Source organism: Patiria miniata, unplaced genomic scaffold (assembly GCF_015706575.1).
Source record: "Patiria miniata isolate m_02_andy unplaced genomic scaffold, ASM1570657v1 HiC_scaffold_17, whole genome shotgun sequence".
NCBI classification, from domain to species: Eukaryota; Metazoa; Echinodermata; class Asteroidea; order Valvatida; family Asterinidae; genus Patiria; species Patiria miniata.
In genome coordinates, this window is record NW_024037055.1 from 1,745,291 (window position 1) to 1,760,672 (window position 15,382).

Sequence of the window (15,382 nt, forward strand, 5' to 3'; positions counted from 1 at the left end):
AAATGAGTGGTTGGAATATACTCACACTGCTGACCAGATCTCCGTATGCTTCAGCCACTGGACGGACATACCACGATTTCACCATGAAATCACGCCGATCGGTCCAGTACTTGAGGCCTGTTGCTAGCCCTGTCTGTACTATCAACCAGATCAACATGGCTACCAGGTATTTGTTCATTGAGCTGAGGGTAAAACATTCAAAAACCTAAAACTATCCTGAGGGTTCATTTAAAAACTTTGGATAGTTAAGAGTATGCAAGTACACTGTGCGAAGCGACTGTCACTGATAGAGAGTTGGTTCTTGGAAGATCCTGAAGTCTTTAGAGGTCAGGTATTCTGATGATAGAAATAATGATTTTAAAGGCAAGTTTATACTTACTGCGAATGCTACAAAACGCTTGCAGCAAAATTACCTGGAGTTAACATTTTGACATACAGTATCAACGAGTAAAATGCAATGATCTTTTTCCACCCGTGCTGCTTCTGAAAACCAGCTGACATGTAATCTGTATCTTGTTTCCCTTTTTTTTGAGGTTGTGACTTGTGTATTTGTAGGAATTGAACCTACCTCTCTATACAGGAATGCTTTTGGCCTTTTTGTCTTGAGTTGAGGGCCATCTTGGTTTCCCTGCCGGTGTAAATTGCCACCCCTGGAAAGAAAGAGCGATTGGATTTAGGAGTCATCAGCAAAAGTATCTACTTGCTCAAGTCTTCCAGGCTTGGAATCCAAAATCCACTGTTGCGAGAAATGCAATAGTCACAGTTATAACATTTCATTCCCAAAAGTTGCACATAAAATGGGATGTAATTACCATGAGTTCCGCTTTCTCTGTCAACTAAAGTATGCAAAACCATCTAGTGTCTAAAAATTGGACAGTTTCAGTTCTCTCCACTTTTCAAATAGTCACTTTTTTAGCATACTGTTTTACTCTCATTTTTTTTAGCTGAAAGGAAATTAAAGATGTCAAGTTTGCAGTATCGCCGCGTATTCAAATCTCTTTTGTGACTGTGTGTGGTTGTGAAAAGAACCGGTTTGGTAACACGATGTTTTTGGACAGCATGCTCTGCCGTCTTCACAGGACTGAAAGGCAACTGTTGCCACTTTCAAACTAGGAGAGAGTTTTTTAATGACACATTTCTGCATCATTAGGAAATAAAGGCAGATTCTATACCTAAAACAACTTGCATTGACAAACTTACCGTACACAAAATGTGTGTTTTTTAATCGGGAACCCCTCAATAGCACATTTTCTGCGCTGAGTGATCTAGAAAGAAGAATGACAAAAGAAATTCCAACATTCGAAATCTCTTACAACAGTAACTCTACAGGCTTGTATCAGAAGGAGAAACGATCATTTTAAATTCAGCTCTGGTAAATCAGGACCAGGGTTGAGAAGCCAAATATCCCTGTAGAAAAAAATATTACGGCCGACCCATGTACAGATCAGTACTAGTCTAAACGGTACCGTACGCCTGACTGACTTGAGTTTGACCAGACCCATGTCCGTTTACAGTGGATCCATGTCAATTTCAACATAGGTATGCAAGACAATTTTTTTAATGTCCATTTGCTCTGAACAAGGCTAAAACCACTCCAGGTACAGGGCTACTAGAGAAATAGAAAGAAGAGTAGGTATTTAGGAAAACTGAAGGAAGGAATTAACATTCCTCTTGAAACAGGACAGATCATAGGTTGGAGGGAAACAAGCACCAGGCAAGGAATTCCAAAGAGATGCAGCACGTGGGAAAAAGCCATAGTAATATCCTTTTAGTCTAAATCCAGGTAGTGCATTAGAAGGAAAGAATGTTGCAACCTGACGCCACTGCAGCGGTTGTGTACAAAGTCTATGGAGAGTCAAGACATTTTTTTTAGCATTTCCTAACAAATCTGGAAATGTTTCTCAGTCCCAGATCCACGTCTTATCATCATTTTTGCGAAGACTGACCTTCACTTAATGATATTTGAAGAAAAAAGCATGTCAGGCTGCAACATTCTTTCCCAACACAAAATGGATGAGAACAGTCAGAAAGCCGTGATTCTCTCTCAAACACTCTGATCGGAGGAACCAAGTTTGGGAAAAAGGTCTGTGAAATGTGGATGATCCTACTTGACTGTGGGTTGCTGACTGGGGCTATAGAAGCTCATCCTTCCAATAAACTTGTACAAGTCCGGCTGTGGCTGCTCACACTCTACCATCGCTGACAGTGCGTCTAATCCTTCCTCATCTTGTAGTAAGGCGGTGTCTGGCAACGATCGAAAGATCTAAACAAATAGAGAAAATTATTGTCACTAATTTTGCAGTTGTAGGTCAAGGAACCTTTAAAGATGTACTGTCTGTGGTCTTCAAGGCGTATAGCTTCTTTTCTTCTCATAACTGTTGAACTTGTATACTTTATTTTAACGAAGAAAACTACCGTTTTCAAATTTGGGCATCTGCAAACCTCTGAAAAAGGGGTTTTATTTTGGAGCTTCTTTACGTTCTGATAGATCCGTCAAAGGAGTAGACTAGTTCCTGGGGGGGCCCCTTACACTATTGATTCTGATAGGAAGCAGGAACCAGCCTACCCTGCGAGAACTGAATTTTTGTTGGGTCGCACATAATTTGAAACTTTTTAAAGTAAAGTGAGTAACTTTTGTGTTACTTGAAAAATAGGAATTTCAAAACAAAAGTAAGTTTGGGATAAGAAACTCCAAGATTTTTTTTTATCAACAAGTGTAGTGAAAGTACAAAAGAACATCGCTATAACAAACACAAAACCAAACTGGCTTATTATTTTAAGAATCTTTTCACTCAGTTAAAGGCAATACAAACACTCTAAATTTACATTTTTCAGTTTACCTTCAGGTTTGTTTCTCCGTCCAGATTTGCCGTTGTGACGTAGCATTCCCCGTCTTCATTCTGAGAGCACAGTAGGACCATGTCACATGGCAACTCCTCATCCATCATGACTTTCACAATGTCTCCCACCTGGTACAAGCATGGAACAAGCCAACTTTAACTCTTGTAATCTTCCGCACTTCACAACTAGTCATTTCAAATCCCTGCACAATTCTAATTCTTCATCTTCATTGAAGTACATGGCAACAGGCCAAACTTGGCCCATGAAGCCATGTAATCACAATTCTTTTGTGTGGTTAAGCTCAGGGCAAGCAGGCAGATTTGACCATTTTTTTGCTGTAAATGGCCACTTCTTAATTTAGGCGTTATTTTTCAAAGCCGTTTTCACCATATACCATCAAGATCTTGCAGTTTAGGAATATCAATAGAAACAATTTCAACATTTCTCCACAATTTTGAGAAATCGGCATCTGAACAAATGTTATCTTCTTCTTTGTTTTTGGGGACCACCCTGTATAGGAACAGGGTCCTCAAAGTATTTATTACCCTACAAGCAATTGCGATGAAATGACATGCAGCTTTGGCTGGTAACCGGTTTTTGCTAAGCATAGTTGTTGTGTTTAGCAGCTCCATGAAACTGGTATCCTGGTCTAAAAGGCAGTGACGAATAAGATTGTGTCAATTCCAAACACTTACATTGATTTGTTGCGACTGCACCTCCTTGATGTGGCAGTCACGTACCACCTGCGTTGGCCGTTTGTTGACTTCATTGTCGGCTTTGTGTCTCAACCAATCCTCATAGGCCTGCCAAGAATTTACAATGTGAACAAATAAATGCTGAGTCTTTTGGCACATAGTGTTCTCATACTGTGCTTGCTTTGCCCTCATTCTGAAATTACCCTAAGTAGAACCGTTCAAAAGTAAGCTTCTTCCAGAAGCAGGAAACAGGTCAGGCTAACGAAGATGTTATTGCCAACGAAGATATTAAATCAGGCCCATATTGTAGGCCTTGTGCATGAAAATGATGAATACCCATTCAGAATCAATTCAGTACAATTTTGCGCACTCTGGAGCATTTTTAATAGGCTTGTCTTGCCTTGTTCCAACGTGCACTGCCCGTTCTCGGACTCTTCATGTATATACAATGCAAGTGAGAGATATCAAGGCTTTGTTTGACAAGTACCGATACGTGTCTAGCCCAGGGCAATCCAATACCGGTATGCTCCAAAATATCAAACTGCTCCAAACAAATTGTCTCCATTACAATATGTCTCCAAGTTATGAGAATGCCAGAATATCACTCCTCAAGACAGAGAAACATACCAGTATTACTGCGGTGAACTTTTGATCTTACCTGCTTAATGGCTGTGACAGATATGACAAAGATCAGAGGCAGAATGCTGGTGATTGGGCTGACGGGGCTGTCAATGGCCAGCTGAAAGCAAAATTCAAATATTCAATTTTTTCTTTTTTTTCTTTTCATTTTTGTGATTACAACCAACCTACAAATTAACCAGTTTTGAAATCTGAGCAGGAACAGACGAAGGTGCAGTGCGAAACACACATGAATTCAGAACGAGTGAATGATACATTGGCTGCGTTCAAGTGGATCACTCTTGAAATAGGAAAAGGTTGAGCACACACTGCATTCCGGTCACGTCGCTCGAACAATTAATGTTTTATGATCAGGCGTACAACGGCTGTTGCAATAGCAGACAGTAATTCTCTCATGATCAAACATAATTCATAATGTATACCGGTACATGAATGCAGTTTCACTTTTTCTCTTTTTGATCATCTTTTGACATTATAAATACACAAGTAGGTTTTTCAGAAACAAAAATTAATTTGAAAATGCTTTTCGCTTTGGACAAGTTTGCTTTTCCGACATCTTGAAATCACTTGATTTTAAGACTGACTGGTCAGGTGCAAGTGTATACTCCCAATGTAATCTCCGCGAGTCATACTCTTGCCGTTTGTATGCTCAGGAGTAATTTCTGTATTAACCTCAGTGACTTGTTTGAACGCAGCCAATGTGTGCAAATGGAACTAAGTGTGAAACTACAAAATACTTGAAGACGAAGATGCCTGGTCATGTGAAAAATGCATGTGTCGATTTTGAGTGAGAAGATTTAAATATTGTCCAACATTATACACTTTTTTATCAAACTAATCAAAAATAGAGAGAAAATTTTCCATGATCAAGGATTAAGAATTCATTAGTATTATGTCCATTTCTTGTATTTTTTTCTTGTGTTGTACTTGTATTTTTGTTGAATTTGTTTGCATGAAATACGTACTGTGTAAATATCTTAGTAAATGTGTAGACGTAGATGCTTTTTGTCTGACCAAATATCAAGAGTGTGTTATACAATAACTGATCACAGGAACACTGGTATACATATGTAGTAACAGGACAATGCACTCAGGGGCATCGCCAGACCAGTTGGAAGGGGGACAACTAATTTGACAACAGACCAAAAAGGATGTTTTTCTGGTTACCCGGCTGCTGCGAAATCAACAGAAAGGGGCTTGACTGGACACCATCTGACAAATGATGGCGCTGTTCAAAATGGAAGACATTTCACTCTACCAGACAATAGTTGTCACTTTCGTTTGCCTAAAGGCACATGATTTTGCCAAAAGGACAATCATTTTTTAAACAATAACAGATATTGGTGTCATCAGCTCCCCTATCCAAATAGCAACGCCCCTGACTGCACTGCATGCCAGTCAAGAGACGTCTGCATGTGTGTTGACTAAAAATGTACTATGAAAAGTATTATTGAGAAAGATCTACATTTATTGACAGCCTACCCTGGTACACGTAGAAGATTAACTGTTAAAATATTCACATCACAGTGTTTAGTTCAGCACGCATGGTTGAGGACAAACGTCCTTGACTATTACAATAAACATACAATAATGTACTTGACACATAATACAAGGCATGTACATGTACATGTACATGTACATGCACATGCACACGTACAGGACATAATTCACCAACGTAGTTCTCAGGTCAACATGTTGACGCGGCAACGCTGTATGCCCCTCATGTTAGTAATCAAAAACTTCAAAATGACATTCTACTCACAAACTTTCTCGATGGAAAAACAGCAGAAAATGGGGGGGAAAAAACATGAGTGGGGTGGGATTAGGCGTGCACAAGCATAATCAATACGTGTTTGTGAACACTGCACACGCAGCACAATCACTAAAGCACAAAAACACTGAGCAAACTTGGTAAAAACAGCCGGAAAAAGACACTTGTGGTTGGTGAAATGGATTCAATGTGAAATTTTTTGTAAAATGTTGTCTGAAGGTTTTCATATCAAATCCAATAATAGTGACTATTACATGCAGAGAAGTATTTGATCATCTACTGAACATCCAGGCTTTTTTTCCAATTCAAATTTTTGGAAAATGTGAGAGGTCTCAAGAAGCTACCGGTATAATGTGTATTTATAAAGCACACGCATCCTCCAATATTTAATACTCAAGGTGCTACATCATTATTACCCCTGCTCATTGGGCTAAAGACAATCTCAGCGCCTTAGGGAGTATACAGCTCGATGCTGCCATTTTGGTGGGAAAAAAAGAATCTAAAACCAATCACAATAACCATCTCTGCCCTCACAGGTACCCATTTACTCCTGGGTGGAGAGAAGCAATGAGTGACAAAGTGCCTTGCCCAAGGACACACGCCTGATAGCCGCAGGCTGGACTCGAACCCACAACCTGCAGAATTACCCGCAGACCACGAATTCAATTTGCTCCATAGAGACACGCACTCCAGATGAGGAAAAATGCCCATGATGTCATTTTAATTGTAGAAGTTTGAAGCCTGTTTACACAAATCCCGATCAGTGGGCAATGCAATTCCCAATCCAGGGATAAGTTCTTAGACAACTGATGGGGCTACCCCGGTATGATAAATAAATGATAATGATAAATAAATACAAAAGAAAAATCCATCTGTTTGCCAATTTCAACCAGGGCGTGAAACTGCACTTCCTGACTGGCACGTTTAATTTCCAACTGGCGCATGCGGTTTAGGCCTGCGCATGTAAAACTTTTCTGGTGTACATGAATATTTGATCAAATCCAAGGTCAAACAATCAAATATTGAATTATTCAAAAATGTATAGCCCTACTCATATCACATATTACATGCACATACTAATCTAAATATAACCATGATGTCACCAGCCATCTACAAACATGCATCACAATCCACAATGACTGCAATACAGTTTGCAAAAGATACATGTACATGTACTTGAGTAGGTTCATGGTGTAAATCGAGGACACACACGTGCAACATCATCGATGAATTGAGGACAGGAACCAAATCGAGGACGATCTCGATTAGAAAACGTGTACAAAACCAATGAGAGCTGTTGCAAAAAAGTTAGCGTATTCATACAAAGGAAAAGGGAAGAAGAAGGATAGAAAATCCTCGACTTTCACTATAAACAAACGTGGCAGCACAGATAGTGGTACATGCCTTTTTTACTAAGTATCACTATATATGCACACTGTTAACAATAGTAGGCAATGGAGCATAATGTATGGACTGTATGCATTAATCAACTAAAGTAACCGCCATCTGTACAATAACTCAGCTACGTGTCTAGTACTGCGGCAGTGCTATATTGTGAAGCTACACAATAGCCACTTAATCATGCATGCTTAGACATCCTACGGTTGCTTTTGTCTTTTTTAATTTTCATGTGTGTTAAAGGACAAACGAATAGGGGTGCTACCGAACGATACATAATTTAGAGAAAAGATGGAAGCGATGACACCCTAGTAACAAGTAGGCTACTTGCAAAATTAAACTGTCACGTTTTACTAAACAGGATACTATACCGTACACGTATTCATAAACAAGCGCATCATTTTGCTTTGTATTGAAAAAAAAATGGCATTGCTCCTTCCACTATCAAAAAAATATGGCTTAATGCCAAGTAAAAACAAAGCAGTTTCTCGTCTTGGCCTTTTTGGAAAAAGGGAGGAGGCACTTCTTTTTTTTACAAGATGGCGGATTTTCCAAGATTGATTCTTTCGTTTGCTGTATACTTTTGTGTATAAATGAGCTGTAATGCTCTTCTAACGGATTCTAAACTTGCACACATGTAATTTTGCTGGAAGAACATAAAAAAATCAATATAAAAGAAAGGAGGCGGCCAGGAAAAAGGAAGCAGATGGGGGCGAGAAACTGGTTTTTTTTTTACTTGGCCTAATACATGTACAAGTACATGTACATGTAGTTTGCCTTCTGAAAATTAAATGTGTTTTCCCTAAATTACTCTGCTCACAAAGAAGAAAAAATTAGGGTGGGTAAAATCAGAATTTTTGTATCCAGAAAAAATGAGGTGGGGATGAGGGTCGATTAATTTGCTTTAAATAAATTTTAAAAAAATAATTCTTTTGCATAAAATGTGCTGTGTTTGCTAAGCTGTGCATAGGCTTCGCTGCAAAGTGTGCCTGGCCAGCAAGACCACACTGCTGACCAACTTTCAAAAAAATGAAACAAAAATGCTGGACGATGTTCGCAATTAAGCTAGAGTGGGGGTGGCACCGTATGTTTTTGTTTTATATTTATTTTCGAAGGAAAAGATTTAGGTTCTGCACATTTTCAACGTTGGGCAGGGTAATCAGAAACATAGGTATTGCTTTCTTGGCCTACAAGTAACTGTAAACATCACGCATGTATTACCGCCCGTATAGTGTATACGTACATCAGAAAATAACTGAAAAGGACCCAACTTTTTTTCTATCATGATAACAATATTATCTAAAAATCAACACCTACTCTATATTTGATAAGGCTATTTATAATCTTTCCTTCAAATATTCCTCCCTATAATAATACCCATTTCAGCATGGTAAGAACCACATGCAGAGTTCAAAGTCTGTGTACGGGCATAACGACCGCCTAGCAACAGTCGTTAAGGATATTTCTAGCAAATTGATTTTGTAATAGCATGGTCAGCGTATGCGTTACAGGCATAGGCCCATGCATGTGTTCTCGTCAATGTGTTCAATGTAATTAATATGCTGTGATGGCATTCATGTACACACAATGTGTACATTTTTACAAGGGATGATGCTGAATGAGCTTTCCTTGGTTGGAAAAATTGAGAGTGGGTTAAAAAAAGACCCTTTTTCAATCATAAATCATTAAAAAAATGACAAATTCAAAATGAATCTGTGAATTTCATGTCCATGTGTACATACATGTATTTCATTTGCTCCTTTGTCCACTGACAATGATAACAAAAATAACACAATCAAATTAAAAGATCCATTTCCACCTTTCTACAGTATAAAAAAAACTGATTGTTTTTTTATTCCAGTCTCCCCCCCCTCCCCCCCCCCCTCCCCGAAAAGAAAATACAAGCTATTATTAAACAAATAACTGGAGGTGATTGATATGCCAGCTGTTCCTACCAGTTAACTCTTTGGTCTGTTGATGGAATTTGACTAGTCACAGTGTTTACATACAACATGAACCTGATCTGACTGTTTTTGACTAGTCTGTGTACAAATGCATGGCAAAAGAAGTGGAAACTGTCTGTGGCTGATCAAACAATAGGAGGGTTAACACAAAACAAATTGAACATTCCTTAGAAGAAAAAAAATGTTTTTTAAGAGCTCAGGGCACGCATAGATTGAATTCAGGAAACAATTAAATGAGTGAACAAAATAACTTTAACTTGCTGGCCTAATGGGTGAATGTTGACTTAATCTCAATGTTAAGCTAACATGGGTGGAGTGTGCACATGTACAAACAATACACATCTGATTATACAAGCCTAAAAGTATGTACAAGTACAAGCATGTACCCGGTACACTGACGTAACACTGTACGTAATGTACCAGACGGAATCAATAGACAAAAGAAGTCATATGTGCAATTAGGGGCCCCATGTACAGCCTACAGATAAACTGAGGTTCGGGCTGAAAGAAAAGCAAGTTAATATTATTTTTTTTATGATCGAGGACAAAATAATTGTGGCTAGGAAAAAAACTCACAAGGATACATGTACATACGCGTATGTAATGAATTGACAATGTACACGTATAATGTGTGTATGTAACATGTAAACACAAAATAGTGACGGTAAAGGAATGAAATGGCCAGAAAATGAAATGCGTGCAATGGCTGCAGTGAGTAAGATTTTTCAACAATTTGTTGAAAGTACATGTAGCTATGCATTAAAAATATGAGGTTTAAAAATAAAAACATTTGGTCAACGTTTAGGGCCTTAAAAAGGTACCAGATTACACTGTATGTATGATGCTGGTAAAATGATTCTGCTTACTAAAAAAAAACATATAAACATTTATCACAAAAATGCTGATTGAATATATACATGTAGCATTACACAATGTGTGTGGACACTAAAACAACATTTTCCATTCACCGAACATTAAAGACTTTGCATACTCAGAACAAAATGCATTTGGTCTTGAAATTTCCTTTTGCACATAAAAACTTCAACTTGCAAATATTAAATAATCTATTGGTACGTGCATATAAATAACACAATTTAGTGTTTCGGTAGTACAGTTCATTCTGTGTTGTACAGTATTTGAAACATTCACCAAGGAATAAAAATATTGCATATTTGACAAAAACATTGCATTTGGTCCTGAAATTTTATTTTGTTGAAAACAAACTGCAATCTTTGTGTAATATTGATTTTTCTTGCAGTTCTTTGTCTGGTGTAAAATGCTTGTAGTGGAATGTCAGATTTGGACAGCGCTACATTATGATAGAAAATAATTTGATATTCTTAAACAAACAAAAACAACAAGAATATGACTTTACTCACCTGTAAGACAGCAACTAGAAGGAAATAGAAATTGGCGATTCTTCTGAACTGCTCAAAGAGATTCTTTGGTAGAAAAGTGATGATTGTGTACTGAAAATGAACCAAAAAAAGAATTGAAAATGTAACTTAATGTAGTTAATTTGTCTGGGTTAATTGTGTTACTGTATCTCTCCAAATTCCATATAGGCCTATAGAAAAAGATACATTTCCCAAATTAAAACAGTTATTTTCCCAATGACAATGCCAACTTTAAATTATACATTTTTTCGGTTTTTACAATTAAACTTTTTTATGTTATCTCACCTTTGAAGAGATGATTTTGTTGTCTGGAAACTTTTGCTGGAAGTAAACATCGTCGGTCGGAGGGTGCTTGTGGTTGACAAAAATGGTCCGGTTTTCAGGAATGTCCTCTCGTTTGCACAGCTTAAAAACAATTTTAAAAAAATTAATTTGTAAATCAAATAAATGTGCCGTCCATTTTTTAAGTAAACCCATTACTCCCCGTACCGCCCCAAAGTGCCCTGTTTGTTATTCCTTGTACTGCCCTCAACCGCTCCAGCACAGTAGCGTGACCAGGGGCGGTGCAAGAGGATAGAGATTGTAAAAGAAAAATCAGGATGTTGTTTGAAGCAAAATCGGGATGGTGAAAATGGGTAACGGAACGAATAATCTATTTTGCAACTCAATATTTTCAAATGACTGCCCTTGCCTAATGAGCGCCATATTTTTTTCACGAGTGCCCTTGTTTATGCCGCACGATGTATGTAATCATGCCCCTTTGAAGAGCTTCACCTATTGTCTAGTGTGAACATCACACACATAGGACGATGGTGTCCAGTTGATGTCTCATTCAAAAGTGAACAACCTTTATATTGCTAGAAATATAGCAATTTAGAAAAGGAATCAATTTTTCAGGATGCCATCTTTTGTTTATTTGGGGAGTCCATATTGTTTTGTCATGCTATTGAAGCTTGCATTACTTGGCGATTTTCCAAGCAGTTTGGCAGCCAGCAATGGCTGTGTAGCCATTCCATGAATGATGCATTATAAGAAAGGAAGTGAGGTGAAGATAGCAATCTACATCCGTTTCCTGCAAGGATACTACCCAGAAACAGTCCAGGTTGAAGCCTTGAAGGTATGAAGGACTACATGTACATTAATGTTATCAATGGTATACATGAACATGGATGCATTGCGTTGTTATGAGTCGTGGCGGAGCTTGTGATTTGATTAAGAAATCCGGGAGTGAATCATTTCGCTGCAAAAGTTATCAATGGCATACGTGAACATGGATGCATTGCGTTGTTATGAGTCGTGGCGGAGCTTGTGATTTGATTAAGAAATCCGGGAGTGAATCATTTCGCTGCAAAAGTTATCAATGGCATACGTGAACATGGATGCATTGCGTTGTTATGAGTCGTGGCGGAGCTTGTGATTTGATTAAGAAATCCGGGAGTGAATCATTTCGCTGCAACAATCAACAACTTTTGCAAGTAACTCTGGACCCTACAGATCCGCATTGCCTTATTTAAATACTTGGGCATGATCACGCTACAATCGCCAAATCATATCCAAATTTTGAAGAAGACAAAAGTCGATTTGTAGGGTGCAATGATACGAAGTGTGCATTGACGGGTATTGATAAAGCTGAATTAAAGTACATTTAAAACACGGTACCAGTAAACTCATCCCCAAAATTCAAATCCCGGAAGTTATCTGAAGGGCTATGTAAAAGCTATAATTTATAGCATTATGGTACACTAGTCCGAAAATTTGGGACTCTCAATACTGTGTATGAGAGTCCCAAAACTTGTATTGAAAACATGCAATACAAGAAAATAGACTAGCACCTGAAACAACCAGTCCAACACAGCGTCAGTAACTGCATCAATCAACTGTACCAAAAGAAACATGTGGCATGAACTGAGACCTAGTCTCTATTTCTACACATTTGTCCATAATCAGCTACCGGACTAATGACACTGAATGAAGAGGTCAGTCTTTTCAAATAGTTGGACCATGGTTGGACATGTACCAGTCTAGTCTTTAGCCTCATTTTGGAATCACTTGATTTCACTCTCATGTGCAAAATATTGAATGTCCCATTTAAAAATTGAATTAAGTCTGCAAACTTGGTTGGTGAAATAAGATTCTGCCCCCCCCCCCCCAGATCTCAGCCATCGAGTGACGAAAAATTTTGAAACTCGGTACATGCATGGAGCAACTCATCATGAACATACCTAAGAAATTTCATGACTATAGGTCAATGGGTTTGGAATTATGGCTAATTAATTATTCATGTATACGAATGGCAATTCTGCTCTGTGTACATGACATATATGGGAAAGTTCAGTTTTCACGGCGCATAGCGCTGGAAAAATCTTCGCTGCGCGGCAACCCGTGGTCCGATTTTTATATTTTTGGTACCAAAAGATCATAGATGTGCAAGGCTCGAGGCTAAAAAGTCAAAATCAAAGGCCTAACATAAGTCATAACAGCTCGGGTCGCGAAAAAAATGTTCAAGGCTATCGCGGAAAAAGTTGACGGGGGGGGGGGGCTACTACTTACTAGCAGTTTCTCTTTCTCATCCAGTCTTTTTGGGAAAAAATGAAGGATGTGATTCATTTTCTTCCCCCACACTCCCCCCCCCTCAGACCAAAAGTTCCGGAATTGACGCGTCCAGGCGGCTTTTTTTTTTTCTTCAAGCTTGGATTGAACAGACAAGGTAGGTACTATTTTGCTTTTTTGGTGTCCTCATGTACATTGGTGTCCTCCATAATTTGCCTTGGTGCTTTCGATCATTTGCCTTGGTGCAATTTCCCATTCCTTGGTGCTTTCTGGCTCTTTGGTAAAAAAATTGAGGTGTGGAAATAAGAGGGCACTGTTGGAGCTACCGCGGAACATTTTGGAAAAAAAAAGATCGACACGCATGATTAAAATCGACGCGCGCGCTGACCAGAGACCGACTTATTTATTTTTTTTTGGCCTTAGGCCAAAAAAAAAAGTCTCCGGTTTCTGGTATGCGTGTGCGTCGCCGTAGCCATGCGCGTCGGCAAAATGAAAAAGGTTTTTTTTCAATAAAAGATGATGTCTCAAAACCGCCAAACTCACTGGTTTGACTGGAATCCTGCTGCTGCACAATTTTAACGTGTTTTTACATGGGGTTATGATCGAGAATAAGCTTTATGTGGCCTCTCTGGACTCCCATATATTTGCACTAGGTTTAGTCGGGCACCATTTGCAGTCATCAGCCGACATTTGAAGCAAAAAAAACAGGTAAAATAAAAAAAAAGCCGCGTCGCCGCACCACTTTTTGGGCAAGCTCCATACCAGAAACCGGAGACTTTTTTGGGGGGGGGGCCTTAGGGTTCCATTTTTTTGGGTCACCATGTAGGCTTGTAATGTACAGTATAGTTAGGCTTAGCCCCACTAGTGTGGCCGTCGGTATGCTGCGCTGAACCTCTGGCCACACACCGTGGTACCGCGCGCTACTGAGGACGAAGTTTCATAAAATCTGCGGTCCGTTTCTTACATTCTCAGTTTCTGACTTTCTTATGGTTGTATTCTATGATGTTTCACCTATCACTTCTGGGATGCTTAGGTCTAATGATGTTCCATTTTCCGAGATATTCTTCAATCTTTCTGGAGCCCATATGCACTCGTGAAACGTCTGGTGATGGCAGCCATTTTGAATGGGACAAGAGATGACCTCAAACTGTGACGTTGCGTTTATGCAAATTGCTTGTCGAGCGCGCGAGGGCGCGAGTTGCAAATGCGACGGCTGTTTCCTGTTCCATGCATTTATCGTCAGGGGGCCACGTGCACCGATCTCTATTCAGGATCTACGGCACAGGAAACAGCCGTCGCATTTGCAAGTCGCGCCCTCGCGCGCTCGACAAGCAATTTGCATAAACGCGACGTCACAGCTTGAGGTCATCTCTTGTCCCATTCAAAATGGCTGCCATCACCAGACGTTTCACGAGTGCATATGGGCTCCAGAAAGATTGAAGAATATCTCGGAAAATGGAACATCATTAGACCTAAGCATCCCAGAAGTGATAGGTGAAACATCATAGAATACAACCATAAGAAAGTCAGAAACTGAGAATGTAAGAAACGGACCGCAGATTTTATGAAACTTCGTCCTCAGTAGCGCGCGGTACCACGGTGTGTGGCCAGAGGTTCAGCGCAGCATACCGACGGCCACACTAGTGGGGCTAAGTTAGGCTGTACAGCTGCTACTGTGTACATGTATGTACATTGTACATGTACATGTACTGACAACTGTGCAGTTTCAATACAATTTTTTGTTGAAATCCAGTACCGCAAGTAAAGTCCCATTGTCCATTTTAAAACCGTCATACTTACGAGCGTATTTGTGATCTTCCTGAGAAATGAAGACATCTTGATCGATACAGCTGATATCCAGTCTTTGATTACACTATGTCCCCATTTCACAACGATGTTACGCCTGAAATCTGCGGGAATATGAGGAAGTTTCAACCACTTCGTCGTGCGTGCAAAATTCCTGTAAGTATCCTAGGGCACGTTCATCGTATAAATACGTGTACATGTTACGGGGCCAGCGCTACGTTGCTGTTTGTACACACGGCATTATGATAAGTGGCCCGTGACCTAGCACAATAATGAATAAACAGTAAAGGGGAGGATTTGACCTTAATTCTAGATCTGTAA

General features: G+C 39.3%; 1 protein-coding gene across 4 annotated transcripts in view; it reads right to left on the reverse strand.

The window, feature by feature from the left end:
• LOC119723353 (probable phospholipid-transporting ATPase IF) overlaps positions 1-15,379 on the reverse strand; it is a 39,104-nt gene extending 23,725 nt beyond the window's left edge. For 2 of the 4 annotated variants that reach the window (XM_038193954.1, XM_038193953.1), the window contains exons 1-11: positions 15,056-15,379; positions 10,991-11,110; positions 10,688-10,777; positions 10,529-10,531; positions 4,195-4,275; positions 3,537-3,644; positions 2,841-2,969; positions 2,109-2,263; positions 1,201-1,265; positions 569-650; positions 26-182 (exon numbers count right to left, since the gene is read on the reverse strand). In XM_038193954.1, the coding sequence (XP_038049882.1) occupies positions 26-182; positions 569-650; positions 1,201-1,265; positions 2,109-2,263; positions 2,841-2,969; positions 3,537-3,644; positions 4,195-4,275; positions 10,529-10,531; positions 10,688-10,777; positions 10,991-11,110; positions 15,056-15,091 (1,026 nt within the window). In that variant the 5' untranslated portion in view covers positions 15,092-15,379. The remainder of the gene's footprint in view (positions 1-25; positions 183-568; positions 651-1,200; positions 1,266-2,108; positions 2,264-2,840; positions 2,970-3,536; positions 3,645-4,194; positions 4,276-10,528; positions 10,532-10,687; positions 10,778-10,990; positions 11,111-15,055) is intronic. The other 2 variants (XM_038193950.1, XM_038193952.1) reach the window with 2 other exon arrangements.
• Positions 15,380-15,382: the final 3 nt, after the last annotated feature.